This window comes from Ornithorhynchus anatinus, chromosome 1, assembly GCF_004115215.2.
Source record: "Ornithorhynchus anatinus isolate Pmale09 chromosome 1, mOrnAna1.pri.v4, whole genome shotgun sequence".
NCBI classification, from domain to species: Eukaryota; Metazoa; Chordata; class Mammalia; order Monotremata; family Ornithorhynchidae; genus Ornithorhynchus; species Ornithorhynchus anatinus.
Genome location: NC_041728.1, coordinates 2,079,074 through 2,105,294, shown reverse-complemented (window position 1 = coordinate 2,105,294; position 26,221 = coordinate 2,079,074). Strand labels below are relative to the sequence as shown.

At 55.0% G+C, this 26,221-nt stretch overlaps 1 protein-coding gene across 3 annotated transcripts in view; it reads right to left on the bottom strand.

Annotated features, from left to right (window-relative positions):
• Positions 1 to 1,016: 1,016 nt before the first annotated feature.
• ERBIN (erbb2 interacting protein) overlaps positions 1,017 to 26,221 on the bottom strand; it is a 149,514-nt gene continuing 124,309 nt past the window's right edge. For 2 of the 3 annotated variants that reach the window (XM_029058874.2, XM_029058880.2), the window contains exons 21-28: positions 25,862 to 26,048; positions 22,587 to 24,150; positions 15,860 to 16,006; positions 13,890 to 14,012; positions 11,604 to 11,813; positions 9,200 to 9,292; positions 7,992 to 8,066; positions 1,017 to 4,481 (exon numbers count right to left, since the gene is read on the bottom strand). In XM_029058874.2, coding sequence (XP_028914707.1) covers positions 4,374 to 4,481; positions 7,992 to 8,066; positions 9,200 to 9,292; positions 11,604 to 11,813; positions 13,890 to 14,012; positions 15,860 to 16,006; positions 22,587 to 24,150; positions 25,862 to 26,048 — 2,507 coding nt within the window. In that variant the 3' untranslated portion in view covers positions 1,017 to 4,373. The remainder of the gene's footprint in view (positions 4,482 to 7,991; positions 8,067 to 9,199; positions 9,293 to 11,603; positions 11,814 to 13,889; positions 14,013 to 15,859; positions 16,007 to 22,586; positions 24,151 to 25,861; positions 26,049 to 26,221) is intronic. The other variant, XM_029058885.2, reaches the window with a different exon arrangement.

The window sequence follows — 26,221 nt, the reverse complement described above, 5'->3', positions numbered from 1 at the left end:
CCACGACCTTCTGACTCGCCCGCTCTCGACCACGGCAACGCCTGTGCCGCCCGCCAGCAGTCAACCGACTCCGTGGCTTCTGGGCTTCGCGTGGGCCTTGGCTAAGAGCCACGCCGATTCCGGTTCTCATCCCCGCTCCGCCGCTTGCCGGCTGTGTGACTCTGGGCGAGTCACTTCACTTCTCCGGGCCTCAGTTCCCTCATCTGGAAAATGGGGATGAAAACCGTGAGCCCCACGTGGGACAACCTGATCACCTTGTATCCCCCCCAGCGCTTCGAGCAGGGCTTGGCACATAGTAAGCGCTTAACAAGTACCACCGTTTTTATTCTAATCCCGCTTCCACCACTCATCTGCTGTGTGCCAGTCACTTCACTGGGCCTCAGTCACCTCAGCTGTAAAATGGGGATTGAGATCGGGAGCGCCATTTGGGACAGGGACTGTGTCCAACCTACGCTTGTACCCACCCCCGCGCTTAGTACAGTGCCTAGCACACAGATATCACAATTAAGCAGCGTGGCTCAGTGGAAAGAGCATGGGCTTGGGAGTCAGAGGTCGTGGGTTCTAATCCCGGCTCCGCCACTTGTCAGCTGTGTGACTGTGGGCAAGTCACTTCACTTCTCTGTGCCTCAGTTACCTCATCTGTAAAAGGGGGATTAACTGTGAGCCTCACATGGGACGACCCGATGACCTTGTATCTACCCCGGCGCTTAGAACGGTGCTCTGCAAATAGTAAGCGCTTAACAAATACCAACATTATTATTATCATTTGGCCAACTCCCTTTCCTCCCAGCAACCTAGACTTCCGTCCATCTTTCAGCCTAAGGGAGACCCCCCAGCCTCCTTCTCTCTCCCCCCACCCTCCCACCCCCCTACGAGGCTTGCAAAGTGAAGGCGAACGCACTTTCCAGAAACCGCTCCCGAAACGCAAGGTGGGGTGGGGAAATCTTCAGTGAAACTGATGGGGGGGGCTACGTGGGCGCACGCCCACCGCCCGCTTGTCAAAACGAAGCCACAGAGTCTTAAACGGCATTAGTTTATTACCTATCCTCCAGGGGTTACTTCGGAAAGACTCTAATTATATACAAAAATTTGGAATGTTGAATAAATGCTGATCGATAAAAAAATTACATAGCTGTGGCCGCGGGATTTTTGAAAAATAAAAAGGAGTAACAGCAAATGAATTATCCAAGGCTTGATTCTGGGTTGCTTATTGCTATGTTCAGAGGATGCTTTCAAGTATATACACATTTGCAAAACTCCAGTCCAAAAAGTCAGAAAAGTATTTACATAATAAATACGTGGGGGATTTCATAATTTCTCTGTCGGTCGAACTGATTCTTTAACGAACTGGTCACGAAGCCGGAATCGGCGCAGACGCTTCCACAGGTTGAATAGGGGACTCGTTTCACTCGATTTTCACTAGTTTCAAAGCCAGGCCGGAAACGTGACGTAGCGCTATGAAGCGCTAAGCGAGTTCCGTCTGGATTTAAACCCTTCCGTCCCGTGCCCGTCGGGATGAGGTATCCGCAGTCTTTTCTCACTCGATCGGGGCTGGACGCCACGGAAACCTTCCCCCCCTTCCTCCCAAACTGGGATTCCAACCCAATACCGTCACCTCGTCCCCCGTTTTCACTTTACTGTAACCCTCTAGTCTCCCAACTCCTCGGCCCGCCCCCCTCCCCCCCCAGACGGCGTTGCCGATGGCCGGGAAGCAGGCCGTGGCGGCCACGGGGCGGGACGCCCCGCCGAGGATTTCCTAACCTACGCCTCCGCGCCAGTCCTTTCCCGGGACCCAACTCTGGGGACGGCTCCCCGGCGCATGGAAGCGCCCCGCACCTTCCCAGGGTGGGAGCCGGCCGACGGAGGGGCGTCGGAGCCTTCGTCGGGTTCGGTTCTACGGCCCCTCTCGGCCACTCTTCCCAGACCACACGATTCCATCGAGACCAGATCGGTAAAGAATCAGTTCTGCCCGGGGCATCTTTCCCTCCCTCAAATGACCACCCCGTCCCCACCGGGTGGGGAGGGGGCCATCTGGCCAAGTTCAATCAGAAGGGTCCCGAGGCGTCCCAGCGGATCCCGCCGATTCCCTTTTAAAAGGCCGACTGTGATTAAGAGCAATGAGGACGCGGCGAGGCTTAGCCGATGTCAAACGGAAGTTAGAGAATCTGAGGATATGGCGGACATTGAGATCTGCATCGCAGAAGCTGTGTTTGTCTTCTTTAGCGGTTGCTGCACACAGACGATAAGTGGTTTTTTTTTTTTTTTATCAAAATACGGCACATTTCCGCTAATATATCCAAAAGAAGAAAATCAATTCCTATGTAAATAGTACTGAAAAATCAACTAAAAGGAGTTAAAATATACAAAGAGGTTGTTAAAGGGTCTCAATTAAAACGACTCAAACTATACAGTCCAATAAGTCGTCGATAACATCTTTGAAAGAAGTGCAATAATCGAGTTTTCGTATCTCCAAAGTACTCCCCTTTGATTTCGGCTAGACGGGAAGGCGAATCGCTCAGTCAGCCTCCCGTCTCTCAGAAACCAAGCGGGTCGAAATCCTCTCCCTAGCCATATTTAAAAAAAAAAAAAAAAAAAAAAAAGCCACCTTTGTGGCCACCGGGGTCGATGGAGCTTGCCGGGGCAAAACCACCGATGCATATTCAACCCTAACGGGCCCGCGATGACTGAACGCTGCCCTCGCAGAGGTGAACCGTTAGCCCCAACGAAAAACAAAAGGCAAACGAAACGGTTCTCGGTCTTCTGGGGCACCTGGCCGCGATCTCAACACCAGGGCCGTCATCCGGCCTTACCCTCGCTCGTTGCCTCCCCTCCATTACAGGGGAGAAAGCGGAACGTGAAGTTCGGGTTTCTGGTCGACGAAACCGATAACCATCCGGTCGGGGCCTCGACCCGGCGACGGGGAAGCGGGGCAGCCGGGGAAACGTCGTCGTCCCGTGAGTGGAGCGAGAGCGGCACTCCAGTGATCCCCCTCAGGGTCTCGTTCGCATTTCGCCAACAGCCCTTTATCATCAAAAACCGAAGCAGGCTGGGCGGGTCTCGGCCATCGGTCCCCCTCCTGTCCGCTCCTCTTCTCGGGGACTCTCCGGTCCTGCCTCGCAGCTCCCCCGGACTCGCTTTGGTCACTAGCTCCACGCCAGCTGCTTCCGTCCGGTTGGACGCTCCGATGCCGGACCAAACCCGGACTTGCTCCGTTTGTTAGCTTTTCTGACCCGCCTTGCTCTGTTTGTTCTGCGGCTTGGCTTTGAGCCGAAAAATGGGCCTTTTTGGTTTTTTGGGGGGGAGGTTTGCGTTAAAAAAGAAAAAAAAGAGATAAATAACCTCGATACGGACGACTGATTTAAAAACAGACCACAGTTTGTACAAAATTGGGGTTTTCCATGGCAGTGGAGGATTGCCGGACACTGATCCACGGTACGGTTAATGAAAACGGGCTGGTGACTGGAAAAAAAAGAACAACAAAAAATAAAAAATAAAATCCTTCAGGGACAGCCGATCGTTATGGTAAAGTGTGTCCCGCGGAGCTCACAGAAATGTCAGGATAGTCTTTCCTTGAAAAAGGTCAGGAAGCTTTTATTGCATTGATCTGTCGGCAGAAGACAGATTACCAGATGCCGTTTTCTCTTTCTCGTCTCTTCCGGACTTCCCTAGGAAAACCCCGTTCTATCTGGCCAGGGATTTAAAAGAACAAAACCAAAAACAGACTCAAACCAGCACCACCTTCGCTTACCCATTCTTCTACTCACTGTGCGCCCAGCAACCCCAACGTCCCTCATCTCTGACACGCAACTACGGAAGGGGTTTCCGCAGAACCCTTTCGAATCGGGCGACTGAAAAATCAAGGCCAAACGGTCGCCGGCCGGACTGGCAGACCGACGGGCGGACGGACGGCCCCCGCCACCCGTTTCCCGGCCGGAGCTGAGGCTCCCCAAAAGCCTGGCCCGCAGTTCAGTCATGGGGGCGAATTATCCAAAAATAAACTGACATCTGTACAAAAAACGACCACGACACAGGTCAGTGCTTGTGGGCTGGGGGAACGGGGAAGGGGATGGGGCCGGGAGGGCAGGGGGAGATCCTCCAAGGCGATAGCAGTTAAAAAACACCCGGCAGGGTGGAGCCGTCCAGGACCTGGGGAGGTGGTGGGGTTCGGGGGCGGGGGGTTCCACGCGGCCATCCCGCGTGTTCACCACAGTGGTTCGTCCCCTCCGATCACGAGTTGCGGATCTCGCTGCTGTACAGATTTTGAGCATGATTTCCTCACGTTCCTTTTCAGATAGAAAAATAATTAAAATTATTCAGTTTCCCGTGAGGGGCGTGCAGAACGGCTGGCTGGCGTCTCCCCTTGCCCGCTTTACTTAGGAGGGGATCTCTCGGACGACGGTGAGCTCCACCGTGTTCTGGAAAGTTTTTAGCAAGGACACTGCTTGGCCGTGGTCTAGGTTGATGAAGCTGTAGCCATTGGCCTGGAAAAAAAGAACACGGCAGAATTGAGAGAGCGTGCCCCCGTTTCCCGTCACGGTCAAACGTCTCCGTGAGGGAAGACCCGCCTCTGAAGCTACGATAGTCACGGAAGCAGCCCTGGCGTAGCGGATAGAGCCCGGGCCTGGGGGTCAGAAGGTCGTGGGTTCTAATCCCGGCCCCGCCACCTGTCTGCTCTGTGACCTTGGGCAAGTCACTTCACTTCGCTGGGCCTCAGTTCCCTCATCTGGAATGTGGGGATTGAGACTGTGAGCCCCACGTGGGACAGGGACTGGATCCACCCCAGCGCTTAGGACAGTGCCTGGCACCTAATTAAGTGTTTAAGAATTACCATTATCATTATTCTCTGGGCCTCAGTGACCTCACCTGTAAAATGGGGATAGAGACTGTGAACCCCCTGTGGGACAGCGACTGCGTCCAACTCGATCTGCTTGCCTCCACCCCGGCGCTCAATACAGTGCCTAGCACAAAGTAAGTGCTTAACGAACACCCTAATTATTGAGAAGCAATGTGGCTTAGTGGGTGGAGCGAGGACCTGGGAGCCAGAAGGTCGTGGGTTCTAATCCCGGCCCCGCCATACGTCTGCTGCGTGACCTGGGGAAAGCCGCTTAACTTCTCTGGGCCTCGGTTACCTCACCTGTAAAATGGGGATTTAGACTGTGAACCCTATGTGGGAGAGGGATTGTGTCCAACCTAACAGGCAACTCCCCTAGCGCTTAGAACAGTGGTCGGCACACCGTACGAGCTTAACAAGTACCATCATTATTATTATTACTTAAAAAACTCCTTTTCTGCCAGAAATCCTGGAGTGAACTGACCCCTATCCCCCCCGCCAGTCCACCTCAAGTGTAAAAGTAAGATCGGCCGGATTAACCTGTAAGGGGTGAGAGTCCGAGAACGACCGGTGTCCGGCGGTTCATTCTCATTCCCTAAGAGGAGTCGGTTGAGGGAAGGAGGTATGAGCAGGGAGGGAAGAAAGGCTCTCCCACTTTAAACTCGATAAGGTGGTGGGCTGCTCGCTCGCCCAAGGCAAACGCCACAAACCGCCCATCTTTTAAAGCCCCTCCCGGAGGAACCCACCTGACTGTGGTCCACCTGAAGCCCGCTGCGCTCCCCCTGCCCAAATTCCATCGAGGCCAGTGACGTTCGCGGTTTGGAGAGGAACGGCAGGAGGGAGAGGGGTGATAACTGGAGGGAGCCTAGGGGGTCAAGGGAGGGTTTGGGACTTTTTTTAGGACTGGGGAGACATGGGGGCGTTCGAAAGCACTAAGAAACCACCGGAGAGCGAATAATAATAACGATGGCATTTGTTAAGCACTCACTATGTACCAAGCACTGTTCGAAGCGCTGTGGGGGATACAGGTAATCAGGTTGTCCCACTTGAGGCTCACAGTCTTCATCCCCATTTTACCGATGAGGTAACTGAGGCCCAGAGAAGTGAAGTGACTCGCCCATGTCACACAGCTGACAAGCGGCGGAGCCGGGATGAGAACCCACGACCTCCGACTCCCAGGCCTGTGCTCTTTCCACTGAGCCACGCTGCTTCGCTAGCTGAAGTCGGGGGCAGGTGTTCTGATGAGGTGCGAAGGAATGGGGTCGGACGCGCAGGTGGAGGGATGCGGATTTTGAGTATCTTGAGAGTCTGCTGGGAAAGATGGGAGAGTTGAAGGAGGGTCTGGAGAGGGGAGGGTCTCGTTGGCCAATACTGCCTTCCGCTCTCAGTCTATCGAAAGGAAGCAGGGCCTTTCGTCTCCTCCCTAGGGCCCCCACCCCCGGCCCGCTCCGGACAGCGCTGGGCCAGAGAGAAAAGCCGCTCCCACGAGCTCTCGGATCCTTCCATCCCCTTCGAGGCTTTGAGCCCGTCTTGTGTATTGGTTTGGGTGCCGTTCTCATGCTCCATCCTCCCTGACGCGTCCGTCTCCAATCCGCCTCCCCACTTCATCGATCAATGGAATTTACTGAGCCTTTACCGTGTGCAGAGCAGGGTATTAAGCGCTTGGGAGGGGACATGAGAACTTAAACTCTTAGACTGTGAGTCCTCCCGAGGGTAAAGGGACGGTGGCTAATTCCCGCCAGGATATTCCTTCCCAGGGCTTAGTACAGTGCTCTGCGCACGCTTAGAAAATACTATCACCCCTCCTCCTCCTCAAGCTGTCGTCCCAGAGCACTCGATCCCTTCCAAAAGCCGGGAAGGGGAGTGGGGAGAGGGGTATCCGCTCACCAGGACTAACCACCCGAGACTACCTTGGCACTGGCCCTCCACCTTCCCTCCCACCCCGGCCATCTCATCAACAAATCCCCCGACGGTATTTACAATTACTGTGTGCAGAGCACTGTACTAAGTACTAAGAGTACAATATATCAGAGTTGGGAGCCACGTTCCCACAGTGAGCCCTCGCCTTCTGCTACACTGGACATCCGGCGCTCAGAACAGTGCTTTGCACATAGTAAGCGCTTAAATGCCATCATTATCATCGGTGCCAAAACGGGGGAGAGTGTGAGCGGGTGGGTGGGAGGGGAGGGGGAAGATTTTAGGGGGCTAGTGTGGGGCCGCACATCCCCCTGTGGTGGCGATTCATTAATTCAATCGTATTTATGGAGCACTTACTGTGTGCAGAGCACTAGCCTAAGCTCTTGGAAGGCACCATTCGGCAACAGATAGAGACGATCCCTGCCCAGCGACAGGCTCACGGTCTAAAAATCCTGGTTTGGTCGGGCACTGGTGACGTGACTGAGGTTGTTTTTTAATGGAATACAGTTTCACTACCCTGGTCGTTTCCACCTCGGGCTTGTAAGCGGCAGCAGGGTCTGGTGGATAGAGCCCGGGCCTGGGAGTCAACAGGACCTGGGTTCTAATCCCGGGCTCTGCCACTTGTCTGCTGTCTGACCCTGGGCAAGTCGCTTCACTTCTCCGGGCCTCAGTTCCCTCCTCTGTAAAATGGGGATTAAGACCGTGAGTCCCATGTGGGACAGGGACTGTGTCCAACCTGATTAGCCTGTATCTACCCCAGCGCTCAGTACAGGGCTGGACACATAGTAAGCGCTTAACAAAAACCATTAAAAAGAAGAAGAATGAATTCAACTGGCTAGCCCGCCGACAGGTAACGGGCAAACAAGCTTCCGACGAACCGCCGGCTACTGAGAGGAACGTTCCCCGATGGGCTCCGGGAGCACCATATTGGGCGGGAGGTGCTGGGGCCTCCAGCGGGTACTGGCCCCAGTGCCCCCGCCCGTCCCAGTGGAGAACCGCGGCGGGAGTCCCGGTCACTCGGCGGGGGAGGGCTCCTGGAGAGGCGAGTCGAGCCGGGTGGGCTGGAGGGTGCCCCCATCCCCGCCCCCCCCTCCCCCCAAACACCCCCTAGAGCTGGGGGAGCCAGCGCCGGGGCGGCGAGGCCCTCCGCAGTCGACGAGCAGAGGCTCCCGCTCAGAAACCCTCTGAAGAACCAAAGTGAGGATCAGAAGAACGTCATCGAGAGGCTGGGGTTTGGCTCTACCTGGATGATCTTATCTCCCGGCTGCAGGAGCTTCGAGGCTGGTCCTTCCGGCTGCACCCTGGTTACAAAGATTCCCTTGAACCACGGGAAAAAAAAAAGAGGAGATAGAAGTGAAAATGAGGCGTCAGATACTCAAGGAGCAAAGTGACCCAATCCTTTAAGTTTAGATGACGGATTACTGTGTCGTTCTCCTTGCTGCCTCCCATCGCTCCCCACTCCAGCCCAAACTTCACTCTGCTGCCCGGATCATTTTTCTACAAAAGCCTTCAGGACACGTTTCCTCACTCCTCAAGAACCTCCAGTGGTCGCCCATCCACCTTCTCACCAGATAGAAACTCCTCACCGTCGGCTTTAAAGCAGTCGATCCCCTTGCTCCTTCCTACCTCCCTTTGCTGCTCTCCTACCCGACCCCAGCCCTCACACTTCCCTCCTCTCATGCCAACCTACTTCACTGGACCTCGATCTCATCTATCTCGCTGCTGACGCCTCGCCCACGTCCTGCCCCTGGCCCGGAACGCCCTCCCTCTTCACATCCGACGGACGGTTACTCTCCTCACCTTCAAAGCCTTATTGGAAGCACATCTCCTCCAAGAGGCCTTCCCTTAGTAAGCCCTCATTTCCCCTTCTCCTACTCTCTTCTTCGTCACCCTGATATGCTCCCTTTATACATACACACACAAGCACACACACCCGCCCCACTGCACTTACGTACATGGCTGTATTTTATTAATATTAACGTCGATCTCCCCATCTAGGCCGTGAGCTCCCTGTGGACAGGGAATGTGCGTTATATCGCTGTAGCGTACTCTCCCAAGCGCTTAGTACAGTGCTCTGCACACAGTGAACACTCAATAAATATGACCGATTGACGGACGCCGGGGATCCTTGGGAGCACAGAGAAAGGCCACCTGTCCTTCCGGCTCTGCCGGCCCCTGCCGGCCCTACAGAATTCCCGTGGTCACCGAGCACCTGTAAGTGACCTGGACGGCCAATTCCCAGACAGAGGCAGCTTGGGAAATGAGAAGCAGTTGGGAAAACTGAATGAGAGGAGCTCCCCTCTCCCCGCACCCGGGAGGCGAGCTCCGCTGTGTTGAGGTATCTGACCTGGCCTCGGGGGATCTGTCCCCACGTTACCGCGCTACGGCTTTCATTTACGGACGCTCGGAAGGCGCGGCGGAGCCACGAGAACGGGAGACACACACACTCACATCGTCGTCGGGTCTGAACGGGTTTCCTCTCCCTCCGACGCCTCCTGATATACTGAATCCAAGCTCCGGATCCTTCTCGACTCGCACTCGAATCTGAGTTTCGGTGACAGTGAAAGAGACTGTTATCGACAGCGACCCTCCAGAGAGACGTACACCACAGCCAGGGCAAAAATCACTTGGTGACACCTGAATCTGGCTGACCAGGGTCGATTACTGACCATCGCCTCATCTTCGTCCCTCCCATTCCGTCGGTGAGCCCGGCGGTGGACAGAATCCACCCCACACGTGTCACAGTGCCCACACCTAACAAATACCATCCTTATTATTACAGATTACTTGGGGGTAAACCCTACTCCCTCCTACTTGAGACTGTAAGCCCCAAGTGGGTCAGGGACCGTGTCCAACCGGAATATCTTCTCTCTACTCTGGCTCTTAGGACACTGCCTGCCGCAGAACAAGTGCTTAACAAAAACCACAGTTATTATTTTAACCCAACAATACAAAACCTGCGGGGTCCTAAAATTCATCCCGGTACTGACATGCTGATGCGAAGATAAAGAGGCTAATAATATATCTAGTTAAGATGCCAGTGAATTAATGGCACAAATGGGTTCTAAAACGCCCAGCCTTTACATTAGAAGATAGTGATGTCCCCGAGGATCTTCTTAGAGTGATTCTTTTGTAAGCTGGTGTAAAAATAATTTTCAGGCCACTTAAGCAGGGACACAGATAGCTGAGGCACATAGAAATCTCCCCGCAGAGTCACTCCAAAACACACGTCGCCCTTCCACTCAGGGCATGGGGGGGGGCGCGACTTCCTCCTCAGTGTCCCTAGACGGTTCTGGAAAGGGAAGATCCTATCTTGGATGGGAATCCGTGTTTTCCAAAAGCGAAGAATTTTAGAAGCCAACGGCCTCCTCCCAGCTAGGAAGCTCGGGCGAGGAACTGAACTTGGAGATCTACTGAGTCTGCCCGGCACTTCCGGCCAGAAGTCGACCTTCCGAACGACGGCACTGCCTCGCCCTCACATCTTCCCCTGATGTCGCACCTCACCCCCGGTTGGTCCCGCTGACCGAGTGACAGCTTTTGAAGCTGGGGTCTAGCTGCGATTTCCAGACGTTCGTATCTTGAGGAGGAACTGGGGGATCGAACCCAACACCAAAATCTTTTTTCCGCTTGAGATCGTTTGGTGTACGGAGGTGTGATCGACCCCCTGCCTCCTCTATGCCCTCCCTCTCCTTTCCCTGAACCCCAGATCTGCCCACTGCTCCCTCTTGAAGCTAACGGGGAAAGAACACAGGCTCACAGAGAAGTACTGTGGCCTAGCAGATAGAGCAGCACGGAGCAGTGGACGGAGCACGGGCCTGGGAGTCAGATGATCACGGGTTCTGGTCACGGGTTCTAATCCCGGCTCCACCACTCCTCCGCCCTGTGACCTTGGGCAAGTCACTTCACTTCTCTGTGCCTCAGATGTCTCATCTTTAAAGTGGGGATCGAGACTGTGTCCAACCCCATTAGCCTGTATCCACCCCGGTGCTTGGTGCAGTGCCTCGCACATAGCAAGCGCTTAACAAATACCAAAATTATTATTAGAGATCACGGGCCCGGTAGTCCGGAGGACCTGGGTGCTAATTCCAGCTCCGCCACTTGTCTGCTGCGTGACCTGGGGCAAGTTACTTCACTTCTCTGGGCCTCGGTCATCTCATCTGTAAAATGGCGATTAGGACCGGGAGCCCCACGTGGGAGAGGGACCACATCCATCCAGGGGTAAATTCAGCTTCTACCCCAGCGCTTAGTACTGTGCCTGGCACAGAGTAAATGATTCACAAATCCACCCCCCCCCGCCCAAAATAAAAGTGCAAGCAGACTGAAGCATCAGTTATTTCCCGAGGGACTCAGGAAGAGGGGTGTTAAGAAAACCGACGAGAGAATCATCCATGCCTTCCCAGAATCCTGGTATTCTGGGGCAGTGAAAACCCTCCCCTCCCCCCAACCCTCTGCTCCTCCCGCTTCCCCTCCCCTCAGCACTGCGCTCATTTGTATATATTATTTATTACCCTATTTATTTTGTTAATGAGGTGTCCTTCCCCTTGATTCTATTAATCTTGATGATGATGTTTTGTTTTGTTCTGTTTCGCTTTGCTGTCCGTCTCCCCCGTTTAGACTGTGAGCCCGTCACTGGCAGGGATGGTCTCTATCTGTTGCCAAACTGTACAGTCCGAGCGCTTAGGACAGTGTTCCGCACATAGTAAGCGCTCAGTAAATACTACTGAATGAAGGAATGAATGAATGGAAAGCGTCTTCGCCATGCCCTCACTCAGACGGGAACCACCGGCTCAAGGCCATACATTTCCCCCTCCTCAGGCACCGCCTCCCCGTTCCCAGGCGTGGGCGTGATTCTTACCTCTTGCTTTGCCAGCTCGTGGCCCGGCCTCGGAGAACATGGGGGCTGCGTATACGGCGGCTGGTGGGCCACTTTCAGCATCAAGTAATCGATCAGCTGCTCTCTGGAGGGATGCCTTGCCACCGGTGCCGGAGGAGCGGGGTGATGGACTAGGCTGTAATTTGAGGGAGGCCTCGCGGGCTGGCACATCTGTCCATTCGATAAAGGCAACTAGAGGAAACGGAAAGGGTCCCAAAATGACCGGCGGTCGTCTCTGATTCATCCCTTGGGTTGCGGGCTTGAGTTACCGCTTCTAGAACATTACGATGTTCTCTGGGTTTTAGCATTATAAAAACATAACGCATGTGCCATTTAGCTATTCTCTTACATCTGGTAGCGAGCAAATGCATTTCTGGCTCTTTCTGGTTTTTAATTTTAGCAGAAAAGCTTTCAATCTCAGCAAATATTTTTTAAAGATACCCAGGTCTCACTGATCGAAACCCGATAAAAGGACTCTCCCATCTGCTAGGACTTCTGCTTCTCGTTCGATCACGTGAATGGGGCGATGCTTTTTTCTCCAATCCGTACTTATTAAACACACTTTTTCTCCTGACCTTAGTTTTTTCCCTCCAAACCAAGACTAAAGAAGAGATTTGCTTGGACAATTGTTTGATTTTCCCTATACTGACTGACTTTTTCTCTCTCCAGCTATTCCTCCCCAAACGGGCACAAGAATTTGGCAAAACTTTCAGCACAGTCATAGATGTAGTCAGAGTCAGATGCCAAACCAATTTCATATCCCTAAATATAGTGAACTTGCACTTCTAAAGTCCTTAACCTTTATTCTCTCGAGTCTGTTGGCCACAACTGAACAAATCGTTTCACGTGTCGGTCTCCGCTAAAGCTCAACGAACCACTCCGGGGACTAACCGGCCTTTCACTGAGAAGGAGCGGCGGATCGTGAGATGATTTGAAAAAACTAGTTTGATGCAAGCTGGGAGGCAATCAGCTCTACAAAAAATGTCACGGTAGATGATCCGTGCCCAATTGAGCCTTTCAGCGGGAACAGGCAACTTCTCGACAAAAAGCCCCGTGGGAGAGGCAGAGCAGGAGGCTCCTCTCGGACCCAACCTTCCCTGAAAACCCAAAAGCGACAGGAGGCAATAACGCAGGGTCCAAGTTCAGCTTCAGGAAGCCGGGAAGCTACCGGCTTAGGCTGAGGAAGCGCTACCGCCTCACCGGATTCCAGAACTAGGAAGAAAATCCCGAGGCTGTGGGCGAGGAACATGGATGACTCCGGAGAAGGCACGGTCGTCGGGCCTGCCTACGCTAAACCCCTTCTCCCTCACAGGTCTCGCTCTGCTGAAGGCTCCTTCCGACTGGCTTCCGTGGGCTGACACCTGGAGGATGGCCCGCCCCGGCTCAATTCGGGGCCCACCTCGGCACTAGGGGACGGCCCCCCGAGCTCCCCCTGAACACCGCCTCCTGCTAGAACCCGTTAAAGTCACCGCCTTTTCCTCACAGGCCCCGGCACCTTTCCGTCCAGTTAGCGAGTCTGTTTCAAAGACCCTCGCTGGCAGGTGAGTGAGGAAAGATCGATTTTCAAATCGGAAGCGTGTGATGCAAGGAAAGGCTGAGCGGGAGATCGTCGACAAACCCGGGAAGGGCGGAGAGAGAAGACAAATGAGTTTCGGGCCAGGGGCCTAGATTTTCATCCAAGCTTGATGTGGGCTACCGGTATACCCCAGTTTGGCTCTTCGGGCGGGAATCGTGGGCATTGAGCGACAGCTCACGGGAAGGGAGGGCAGGTGGGCGGGCAGATCTCTCCCCCGGCTATCGGTGCCGCTCGGCACGCCCCTCCGTCCAAGGCTCTCGGCAACTTCTAAGCTAGGAGAGACCCCGTGAATACCACCGCTTAGAGCCTCCACCTAAACGCTTAGTATCGTCCTCCGCACACGGGAAGCGCTCAACAAATACCACTGATTGATTCATCAGATCAAAGGCCCCGTAAGGTGAAAAGACCGCGGGGCTCAGATCCACGGCCGGTAGCTGCATTCCGTCCTAGCAGCCGTAGGTGCTCTGAGTTCATAATTATTCCTTCACCGATATCTTCCACCGCCTCATCTCTCATCCCCCTGCACTGAGTCCCTGGGGGCCTCGAGCTCCTTCCCACGCAGCCACTCAATTTCTGAAACCAAGTCCCCCGAGCAACGGAGAACTAGCCCTCAGAGCTAACCGCGCCCTTGCGTTTCCAAGGAGGAACAACCCGGGAAGGAGGGCGTGCTCACGGACACCCTCGATACCTACTTTCTTCAGGGCGTCTGCGGGAACCTCTTTGAGACTCAGGGGAGCAGAAGAGTAGCTCTGATGTCCTGAAATGAAGATGTCGTCCAGGGCCGATGGATCGCCTGGGCCGGGGGCCTGGGGATGCTGGAGAGAAGATGGGGAGAATAAAGAGTAAGCGTATGAGACGGTGGGCAAGAACCAACGACCTAGCGAGTGTCGGAAGGTGGCTCGGCGGCGGGCGGAGGGGCAGTGTGCCCATCACGTAACGCCGCGCTCCACGTTGGACGTCCCTACCCTCGGAACCCCAGCAAACGGCTAAGCCGACAAACGTTCTGCTCTGCAAAGGGTCTTCCGTGCGGCAGCCGTCAACTGCGCTTCTAACGGCAGCGACGAGGGATGGGCCTATTTCGATCGTTTTCTTTTGGCTCGGCTAATTTCAACGGTAACGCTGTTAAGCCGGAAACTGGTGTTTAAATAGAGAAGGTAAATCCTAATCATCAAGGCTAAGTCTTACCGGTTTTCGTTTCACGTAAAAGATAGACATGTGCTACTGTTAAAAATTGGAGGCGTCAGCCCAAGCCCTCGGTTCTGAGGCAGAAACGAACCTGATTTCATGGGCCGCGTTCAAAACCGGCAGACTTAACCTGAGACTGTAGGCGTTACCTAGATTCTACTAGGGTTGAACGAACACACGTCACCAAAATCATCTAGCGGACTATTTTCAAAACCCGTTCTCCTGTTCCAGATACTGATGTGACCGTTTTCAAACAGCCTCACTGTCGGGTTTGCATCTTTACACAGGAAGCTGTTTGAGAAGGTTTGGTTCTCTGATCTTTGCAGGACGCTGATCTGGTGGTAATTAGCGCCCCGCGACAAGAGCACAATAGGTTTGGGTTCGGAGCGTCTCCGCCCCGTGCGGTTCATCGACACCCCACCAAGGGAAAGGAGACCCAGTTCTTTGAAAGATCTCTCTGGTTCTAGTCGTTCCTAAACGGGGCGACTAAGATGGCCGAGGCGAGGTGAGAATTTGAGTTCAGCAGTGACTCTAGCTGTCCCGCTACTGATTCCCAGGTGGGTTTCCCTCCCCCAACCCACCCCCAGACAGGGCTGCTTCTTTTCTCCCGAGGCTCCAACTCTTCCCTCCCTGGTCCCCTTCCCCAAGATTCTTTCGAAATGCATCCACTCTGACCCAGCGGAGGAGTTGGGTAGGAGGGAGGGAGATGCCGACGTGTAAAAAGAATTTACGATAGCACTGTGCAAGGGCCAGGGTTCTGCCGAGCAGGCTCCTGTAAGGCTGAACACGAAACAGGAGGCGCGTCCACAACTGGACACCAGAGAATAGTTATATTAATAACAACGACCGTGGCGTTTCCTAAGCGCTTACTAGGTGTCAAGCACTGTACGAAGCGCTGGGGGTAGATTCAAGATAACCAGGTCCCACACGGGGCGCACAGTCTAAGTAGGGGGGACAACAGGTTGGACACCGTTTCAGTCCCACGTGGGGCTCCCCGTCGTAATCCCCATTTCGCAGATGAGGGAACCGAGGTCCCGAGAAGTGACGTGACTTGCCCGAGGTCACAGAGTAGACAAGCGGTGGAGCCAGGATGAAGAGTTCTTTCCATTAGGCCACACTGCTTCTGAGAAAAGCCCTCAGTCAACAGGGCAAGAAGGGCTTTCTCTGCAGAATCCCAAGACTCTTCCCGAGCCCCCCGAGAGAAAGGCAGCCTTCCAGCCTCTTTCTCATGGCCACGCAGAGTCGGACATGAAGAGCGTCATTCAAATTTCCTCCCATCCCGCAGCGGCCCGGGGTCGGAATCGAAAAGAGAACAGGGGATTCCTTGGAGAGTTCAAAATCAGGGTCTGTTTGGGTTTACTGGGGGGGAGTTTTGTCCCCAGAAAGGAAAGGAACAGCCCCGAAAGCCCGCTCGACATTTTCCTCCTTTTTCCTCCCTCCTGTGGACGTGCCCGGCCGGCCTACTGCAGGTACTCACACGAAAAACGTGCCCACCAGAACTTCTTCCGTCTGCACCACTCAAGGCAACGCTGCCCTGGCTGCCGTGCAGATCCCTAGAGCTGCCAGAGGGGAAGCTGCTGCTTACTGCAGCGTAATTGGAATTAAAGGACCTCGACAGCATGCTCTGAATAAAGAGGGACAGAGTGGACAGAGGTTAGTGCCGCATGCAACACCCACAGGACAGCTGTTATCTACATACACTCGCAGGCGTGTCTGCTCCCTGTCATGCCACGGTGATGTCATGCCCACGCAACCTGCCCAGTGCCACTGCAAAATCATTCCGGCCCGCATTTCTCCTGAGCAGACACGCGGTCACATGCGTTACACACACGGAGTACGTGGAAATAAGTCAGTTCGCACGTCTGGACACGAAAGAAAACCATACAGGCTTGTTGCTTAATTTACACCGCCGTTTTCTTCTCTCCTGACACATTTTGTAAATTATACTGTCAGAAAGCGGAAAGTTGACACAACACCGATCAATACACATGGAAATGCATTCTTCCCTCCAGTTCCCTTACTGCTTATGAAAATAACGACAAGATTTTTTTTATCATCTCTAATCATTTCTGTTCCAGTCGCACTGAAGGAAAATGTGTCGATCGACAGACGGGTTGAATCTCCCTTCCTCTCTCTCTCTCTCTCTCTCTCTCTCTCTCTTTCTCTATTTCCATCGCGTGAACAATTTTATTCCCCGGGCAGAGAACTGAATCTGAGAAGTGAAATTTTTGAAGTCCTGGAATTTGCCTACGGAAAAGTTGGGAGTTCTGGCTGAGGTTGCAGGAAGGGAGAGAGCACCGATTTCCCACTGGAAACTTTGATGGCGGTGAAAGTAGAGTTGGAGGAGAAGGCAGGGGGTAGGGGGTGGAGCACGCAGATAAAATTCCAGCTTGTCCCGGCAGCCGCAGAGACTTGGCTGGGTGAAACTTGGCTGGGTGAAACCGGCTACCCCTTCTGCAGGCAATCAACCCCTCTCCCGTTGAGAGCCGCCAAGCGTAGAGACTGGCAGTGGGGCGGCAAAAGTGAGTGGCAGAGGGCGGTGCCCAGGCTCTCGCCCTGCCAACCGACCACCGCCTCAGCGCTTGGGCGCTGACAACCCCTCGGCCCCCTCAGGACAGATCCATCTACAAGTCCCCGCTTCGTTCCCAGGTTTCAGCAGAAACAGTCTCCCTGACACCCTAAGCCCGCTGTGGGCAGGGAACGTCTCTACCAACTCCGTTGTAGTTTGATAATAATAATAATAATTAGGCTATTTGTTAAGCGCTCACTAGGTGCAGAGCACCGTTCTAAGCGCTGGGGAAGACACGGGGTTATCAGATTGTCCCACTTGGGGCTCACTTTTTTTAATCCCCATTTTTAAAGATGAGGGAACTGAGGCCCGGAGAAGTTAAGTGACTTCCCCAAGGTCACACGGCAGACAAGTGGCGACCTCTGACTCCCAAGCCCAGGCTCTTTCCACTAAGCCACGCCGCTTCTCTAAATTTACTCTCTTAAGCGTTTAGGACAGTGCCCTGCACACGGTAAGCACACGATAAATACCATTACTTGATCTGGGGGCTCGCCTAGTGAAGCAACTACTGATTCACTTAGCCATCTTTCCATTCCTCTTCTCCTGTTTGTTCGCCGAATCGTATTTATTGAGCGCTTACTGTGCGCAGCGCTCGGGAGAGGACAAAACAACAATAAGACACACATTCCCTGCCCACAACAAGCTTACGGTCTCAGGCGGGGGGGGGGGGGGGGGAGGGCGCAGACATTAATGCACAAAAAAATGACAGATATGTTAAGCGCTTACTATGTGCAGAGCACTGTTCTAAGCGCTGGGGTGGACACAGGGGAATCAGGTTGTCCCACGTGGGGCTCACGGTCTTAATCCCCATTTTACAGATGAGGTAACTGAGGCCCGGAGAAGTGAAGTGACTTGCCCACAGTCACACGGCTGACAAGTGGCAGAGCCGGGAATCGGACCCATGACCTCCGACCCCAAAGCCCGGGCTCCTTCCACTGAGCCACGCTGATGGTGTGGGGTCGGGAGGGGGAAGAAAAGATAATAATAATGTTGGTATTTGTTAAGCGCTTACTATGTGCCGAGCACTGTTCTAAGCGCTGGGGTAGACATAGGGGAATCAGGTTGTCCCACGTGGGGCTCACAGTCTTCATCCCCATTTTACAGATGAGGGAACTGAGGCACCGAGAAGTTAAGTGACTCGCCCACAGTCACACGGCCGACAAGTGGCAGAGCTGGGATTCGAACTCATGAGCCCTGACTCCAAAGCCCACGCTCTTTCCACTGAGCCACGCTGCTTCTCAGAGGGAAGAGGGAGCAAGTGAGGGCGATGCAGAAGAGAGTGGGAGAAGAAGAGGAAGGCGGGGGCTTAGTTAGACCTCCTGGAGGAGCTGGGCCCTCGGTAAGATTCATCTCCTCCCAGAGAAGCCTTTAATACCCGTAAAGAATTTAGTGGCTGTTTCCGTCTTTAGAGCCAAGCTCCTTGAGGGTAAGGATCGTGTCTTGAGCCTTCACTATGCCCTCCCCCGTGCTCAGTGTAGTATTCGTCCAAAACTCTCTTCCCCTCTGCAAAACCCTACTGAGAGCTCACCTCCTCCAGGAGGCCTTCCCCCACTGAGCCCTCCCTTTCCCTCCAGCCCTCCTCATTCCCCCTCCTCCCTCCCTCTGCTCTACCCCCTTCCCCTCCCCACAGCACTTGTGTCTATTTGTATATATTATTTCTCTATTTTATTAATGATGTGCATAGATCTATGATTCTGTTTATCATCTATTTTGATGGTATCGATGCCTACTTGTTTTGTTCTGCTGTCCGTGTCCCCCTTTTAGACTGCGAGCCCACTGTCGGGCAGGGATTGTCTCTATCTGTTGCCGAACGGTACAGTCCAAGCATTTAGTACAGTGCTCTGCACACAGTAAGCGCTCGATAAATACGACCGAACGAACAGATGCTCGATACATACGACTGATTCAAAAGGGCCGTCGACTAAACCTAAACTATCCTGGCTCAGGGGGCAAATTTCAATCCTCTAGGACAAGCTGAGCTGATTTTCACAACTGCACCATTAAGTGTCTCGCTCTTTCTAGATGACGGTCCTTCATACTTTTGCACTGTACTCTCCCATGCGCTTAATACTGTGCCCCACACTCAGTAAGCACTCAATAAATGATTGAATGAATGAATGACTATTCAAAGACGATCCCACTGACGGTGAAATTCAGATGTGGGATCCAGAGTCTGGGCCAGACTGGGCCCCTAAAAGGGCTGTCCCCTGGCGAGTTGCTATATTTCGTGTCTGTACGGCGCTAAGCGCTTAGTACAGCGCTTCGCACACAGTACGCCTTCAATCGATCCGATCGCACGAACGCATGTCTGTCGCACGGGTGCCGTCGAGTGTCTCGTGGCTCTTCAAAAGCACATCTACCGCCACCCTCTCGGAAAGATTCTGGAGCCCGACCCCGTGCCAGTGTCCTCCTTCGTGGACCTATGCGAAGATGGACTTCTGAATGCGTCCCCGCTCCGAAACGGAGTGGAACGGAACCCATGACACGTACGGGGTTACCGTTACCCCTTTCCTCGCTCTTACATACGCTCCTCGCTTCGAACCCCACCCTGGGGAAGGCTGCTGGCTCCAAGCCCGCCTTTCCTATGCTACACAGTCTTGGCCAGGTAACTCCATGTCCCGGGAAATATCACCGATAGACTGGCGGTCTCACTGGCACCTCCGTCTAGCTCAACAGGACCTCCAGATGGCCGGCGGGAATCTAGTCGGGAAACCCCGTCTGCGCATCGCTCGGCCGACAGTTCACACCGGAATCCTGGAAGGGACGCTGGGGGTGTAGGACGGAGGGGGAGAAGGGGACAAGACCTATAGTCCGGATGACGCTGAAATGAGGAACGTTCCCATCTAGCTCAATTCTTAAAGTTTCTTACAACGGACGCTATTTGGGGTCATTACGGGCCTCCGACATAGGCGCCGTTAGTAAACCAAAATGGCAATGGCCACCCTAATCCCTGCTCTGGATAACTCAGAAATTAGACGAAATTAAGCGACCTTAAAATCAGAGAAGCGGTGTGCCCTGGTGGAAGGAGCACGGGCCTGGGATTCAGAGGACCCGAGTGCTGGGATTCTGGCTCTGCCGCTTAGTAGCCGTGTGACTCTGAGCGGGTCACAACTTCTCCGGGCCTCAGTTTCCTCATCTGCACAAGGGGGATTCAACACCCGTTCTCCTTCGCCTTTAGACTGTGAGCCCCATCTGGGATGGAGATCGGCTCCGCCTCGATAATCCTGTAACTATCCCAGTGCCTTTGCACAATGCTGAGAAGAGGCAATTTTATTATCTCGAATGCAACACTTGGGGAAGGAATGAGAATGCATACCGCTATTAAATTTTACTGCACTTTCCCCGAGCGCTCGGTACAAAGCTTGGCCCACCGATCGATGGATTAATAGACAAAGAGGCCTTCCGACCTAATACAGGTCTCATCACCGGCAAAATGTATTGTGGGTTTCTGTTGACTGGTCTGGGCACTTCCCCTCACTCCAGCTCCTGACAAACACAAGCAAAGCCAGAAAAAGGGGAGAAATGCATACCAGAGAGGGATAGTTAATCACTCCTTAGGATGATTCTCCCAGGCCAGTGACAGGAGGATACATGTACCTACCCCAGGGCTCGGAAGAGCATCTGACACCTAATGAGTGCTTAACAAATACCATAAAAAAATTTAAAAAAACCCCCAAAGACGGCTCCTTCTCATTTTGGTCAAAGAGATCTGTTGAACCCCGCCCATCTGAAATGGAATTTTAGGTCCAGGCGGGAGCAGGTATCTATCCCGGGGCTCAACCCAGAATAAGTACTGAACGAATGCTATTACGACATTATTATTATTATTATTACTGTTACTGTAATTGGGGAACCACAAAAATGATCTTCAGGGGTGGAGAGGAGAGGAAAAACGGAATGGTAATTTGGTTTAAAGAAAATGTCTGAGTTCAGTTAGAGGTCAGGATAGGACTCGAAGGGGAACACGTCTACCAAGGCCGTAACGCCGTACTCTCCCAAGTGCGTGGTACGGGGCTCTACGCTCGTTAAGCAGTCGATAAATACGATCGATTGACTGACTGCACATTTTCTCAGTGTGCACGTGATTCTAATCGAGTACTACGGGGCTGCTCGTGAACAGGAGTGTGGTATTAACATTCATCAGCAGGGAGCCCTTTCCCATCGGAAGTAGAGCCAAATACTGAGTCTAAATATCGAGCGGGTCGAGTCTAAACACCCCGAGTGCTTTAAAGCACTCCATCACCTTGCCCACTCCCACCTCACCTCGCTACTCTTCTATTTCGACTCAACCCACATGCTTCGCTCCGCTAATGCCAACCTCCATCTCGTCCATCTCGCCCCCGACCCCTCGCACACGTCCTGCCCCCGGCCTGGAACCCCCTCCCTCTTCATATCCAACAGACAGTGACTCTCCCCACCTTCAAGTCTTTCTGAAGCCCCATCTCCTCCACGAGGCCTTCCCTGCCTAAGCCCTCCTTTGCTCTTCTCCCACTCCCTTCTGTGTCACCCTGACTCGCTCCCTTTATTCATCCCCTCCCAGCCCCACAGCACGTACGTACCCCAGCGCTCGGAACAGTGCCTGACACACAGCCGTACAGTAAGCGCTTAACAAGTACTATAATTATTATTATTTACGGTAACCTTATTTACAGTAATGTCTTTCTCCCCCTCTAGATTTGTAAGCTGGTTGGGGGCAGGGACTGTGTCTGTTACACTGTTACGCTGTCCTCTCCCAAGTGCTTGATACAGTGTTCTGCACACAGCACGTGCTCAATAAACACGACTGACTAAAAGGGACACCGATGACCTAAAACTCGGTATCCACTGAAATTACCCTATGGACTTGTCCCTGAAATTCTAAGCTGTAATTTCAAAAACGTTTGGAAACCACCGATCCCACAGTCCATGCGTTACAGCTCCTTTGCCACTTCTAAGGATGGGAAATCGAAGTGTGTGGAGAGACGAAATTAGAAGAGCTACAACTCACAAATGCCGCCCTTCTACGGAGTCGAGTGACCCAGAACGCATATGGAAATTAAAGAAATCAGCCATCAGGACCATTTTGGAGGGCCTGCTTCTGCTCAGCCCGCAGTGACGGAAAGCAGCGGATGGGAAAGCGGCTGACAGCGGGTCGGCAGTCCAGGCTGCCGAGACAAACCCCGAGCAGAGGTCCCGGGGGGTCGGGCCCCGGCCTCCAGGGACCCAGTGTCCGTGCGAGGAGCCTCGGGCGGGGGAGACGGCGGGGCCCTGGGATCACCTGGCCGGCGAGGACCGGGTGGGAGCCCCAGTTTCCCAGGATTGGGAGCGGCCCGGGGCAGGTGGACGGGGGGCGGAGGTCGGGGGGTATCCCAAGGACGGCGGGAATGGCGGCTTTCTCTATACGCTCACTCACTGCCCTCGTGTGAGTCTTTCCTTTTCTTTCCCCTCCCCTCCCCGAGCCAGTTCTGAAAAGTCAGGGTCTCCCCCGACCCCGTCCCCGCCGGTGACCCGGCCCCTCCCGCGCGGCCCTCCGGACGGGGAGCGCGACCCGACCTCCGCTCCTCCGGGCTCCAGGCTGTCGGCCCGGCTCGGAGGGGAACCCCGAGAGATCACTCGAAACGGGCGAGGCGGGAGAGCCGAGGCGAACCGCCGTTACCTTCTCTAATTTCTTGGCCTCGATGTGTCGCAGCACCTGTTCCCGCCAGTCGTGGGGGACTCTGTTCTTTCCCGGAGGGTCTAGGAGAGAATGCTCCGAGCCCACCCTGGCGTTGGGCCTTTTGGAGGGGCTAGTCCGCGAGTAGCTGAAGTCGCCGACCGACATAGTTCTCTCCGGGATCTCGCCGACGGAGGGCCGGGCGCTCTGCGGCCTGGGCGCGCCGGGCCCGTCGACGCTGTAGGTCCGGGCCGAGAGGGGTCGTTGGCAGGCCGGCGTGACGGGCGGGGCCCGCCCCATGGGGTGCAGTTCCCGGTAGGTCAGGTACTCCCCTTCGGGAATGGGGGCCCGCCGGGTGGGGTCCGGCTCCCCCGGGTTCCCCGACGCGGTCGAGGACACGCTGCCCTGCCTCTGCAGGGCGCTCCGGGGGGCCCTGGGCACCAGCCTGTCGCCCGGGGCGACCGCCCACGGCTCCCCGTGCCGGGGCGGCCCCGACCTCTGGTGCGCGGCGTAGGCGGCGCTGGCCCGCACGTTGTTGTGGTTGGAGAAGTTGAGGTTGGCGGCGTGCTTGGCGTAGCCGGGGCCGTCGGGGCCGTCGGAGCGGGGGAGGCGGGGAGGCGGCAGGCCGGCCGGCTCCGTCTGGGGATTCGGCCTGGGGTGCCAGAGGGCGTCCTTGCCCGGGGCGTGGCTGCTGTACTGGACGTTGTACTGGGGGGGCCCGTGGGGCGGTGCCCCGCCCGCTCCGGGGCCCCTCACCACGGCGGCCTCTTCGGGGTTGTGGTTCGAATCGAACCTGAACGCCGTCTTGGCGCAGGACGCCAGGTCGGAGGAGGAGGAGGAGGAGGAGCCCGGGAAGACCTGCAGGGGCCGGTCGCACAGAAGGGTGGCCGATCTGCTCCGCACGATGTTCTTGCCCTCGGTCCCGCCCGCCGCCGCCGCCGTCCCCGCCCTGGGGGCCGAGCCGGGCTGCTGGGGCCCGCCGTGGTCGCCGAGGATGTCGTAGATCCTCAGGGCCCCGGGCTCCATGTCGGTCACGCTGTGCGACTTGACGACCGAGCCGGGGGGCCCGCGGCGCCGCGGCGACAGGTCCTCGCTGCTTTTGGAAACGCCCGGGTCCGCGGAGGGCTCGGGGTCGAGGGCCGGGCCCCGCCGGGGGTCGGCCCTCCTCGCGGGTCGAGCCGACTCCTCGGGAAGCCCGTTCGCCTCGCTCCCGGAAGGCGGGTCGGGATATCGGTCGCCATTTTCTAAGGGGGCGGTCTCTCCTCCGGCGTTACTGTTTAAAAACCCCTTCCCGCACCCGACGCCCTGGGCCGCCTTGGCCCTTTCCGCCGCCTCGTCGTTATCGCACGTCTGAACGTTCATGTTGATCCGGTCTAACGCGATGGATTCTCCCGAGGGGGTCTTCAGGTCGACCCCTTGCTCGGTGAGGGTCAGCCTCTCCTCGATGTTCAAGTCCAATTCTGTCAGGCCGATGACTCTTCCCTCTCGCGTGTTGAACTTTTCTTCGGTTGAGCTATTGATGTCACTTCCGTTCTGGAAAAGACTATTGAAATTTTCATCTTCTTGCCTGAAAACAAAGCACTCGAATTAATGCAGAAACTCTCTCAGGGAGAAAAGCCCCACCCGGCCACAGCTCCTGAGTGAGCCCTAAGATCTCACGCCAAAACCCATACCCCGCACCCCTAAGCAGAGTAGTTCGCTCCACCGTCGGTGGTTACGGGCGTCGGGCAAAGCTTAGGTGACGGGAAGTTCTCCCGCTCTAGACTCCAAGCTCCTTGGGAGTGGGGAACGTGTTTACCGACGCTGTTACACCGCACTCTCCCAAGCACTCGGGGCGGTGCTCTGCACAGGGTCAGTGCTCGATAAATACCACTCGCTGACTGGAAAGTTACAAATGACTCCGAAACCACGGGTCTGGGAGTCGGAGGACCCGGTTCTAATCCCGGCACTGCCGCTTTAGCCCCAAGTCACTTCACTTCTCTGGGCCTCATTTCCCTCACCTGTAAAATGGGGATTAAGACTGTGAGCCCCCATATGGGACAGGGACTGTGTCCAACTTGATTAGCTTGGATCTCCCCCAGCGCTTAGGACGGTGCCTGGCACATAGTAAGCGCTTAAATGCTATAGGAAAAAAAAAGGTTCAGGGTCACTTCTAAACCAGTCATTTCTGAATCTCCACATTATCTTTGGGAGATGGGTTTTACCTATCCTACCATTTTCAGATGGGCCAGTGGTAGGACAGGACGTCAACCGGGATGTCTAAGACCCCGAGGAACAGCTGAAGGAGAGACCAGAGAACACCGAGTCTACGGTCGCCTCGGTCACCCCCGGCTTGTTAACCCAACTGCTCCCCCAAACCGCATCCGGAACAATTCTCTCCACGCTGAAGAGCTCCCGGCGGGTCCTTCCTTTGGAGTAGACAATGACGCGTCCCAGACTTCGGCTGTACTTCCCCCAGCTCACGGTATTGTATCGGACCCTGCGCTTAAGGAACCCCCTTATTGCTAAGAAGGATACTAGTAACTGTGGTACTTGGTAAGCGCTCACTGCGTGGCAAGCACTGGACTACGTGCCGGGATGGATACATGATAATCAGGTCCTTAAAGGGGGTTACAGTCGTAATTAGCAGTGGGGCTCAGTGGAAAGAGCCTGGGCTTCGGAGACAGAGGTCATGGGTTCGACTCCCGGCTCTGCCACTTGTCAGCTGTGGGACTGTGGGCGAGTCGCTTCACTTCTCTGGGCCTCGGTTCCCTCATCTGTCAAATGGGGATTAACTGTGAGCCTCACGTGGGACAACCTGACTACCCTGGATCTACCCCAGCGCTTAGAACAGTGCTCGGCACGTAGTAGGCGCTTAACAAATACCAACACTAATTAGGAGGGAGAACAGGTACTGAATCCCCATTTTGCAGACGAGAGAACTGAGGTACAGAGAAGTGAGGTGACTTGCCCAAGGTCACGGAGCAGGTAAGGGGCAGAGCCGGGATTAGAACCCAGGGCCTCTGACTCCCAGGCCACTGGGCCACGCTGCTTCTCTGAATCCTACCTAAATGAAACGGATTATCCGTGAGCCTTGGCGTGGACGTGCTAAGGATTCCTCCTCCGTCTTCCCCTCGTGCCCCTTGGCGTCTCCCGGGGGGAGACCCAATGAAATGCCGTGAGAGAAATATTACAAAATCGCTCCGTAAAAAGAGGTAACCGGTCCTGAAACGATGCCGCCGCCGCCGCCGGGGTTCGGCGGGGCCCTTTGCCTTCCCTTTGCCCGCCCGCTGGCGTACCTGATTTGGGAAATGAGAGCGCCGGGAGTTCTCCCCTTCACCGGAGAGCGCAGCGAAGCGTCGTGGCTACTGTCGGTGTTGAGAGAGACCGAGTCCGACATCCGAGAGGGGGAGGAACAATTGCTGTTGTTCTGATTGCTGTTGTGGGTGGCCTCATCTGATAACGAATCCGCATCTTGACTTTCATCTGAAACAGAGTCACATCCCAACAGCTCGCTAAAACTAGTGTCGAGGCTCGCTGGGCTACCGAGAGGGCCGTGCCGCTGCCGTGGCCGTCGTGAACGCTTCCTCTCCCACAGAAGGGCCCTGTTCCCCACAAGGAATCGCTTGGCCACGGTGGCGACGGCCGACGGCTGCGGC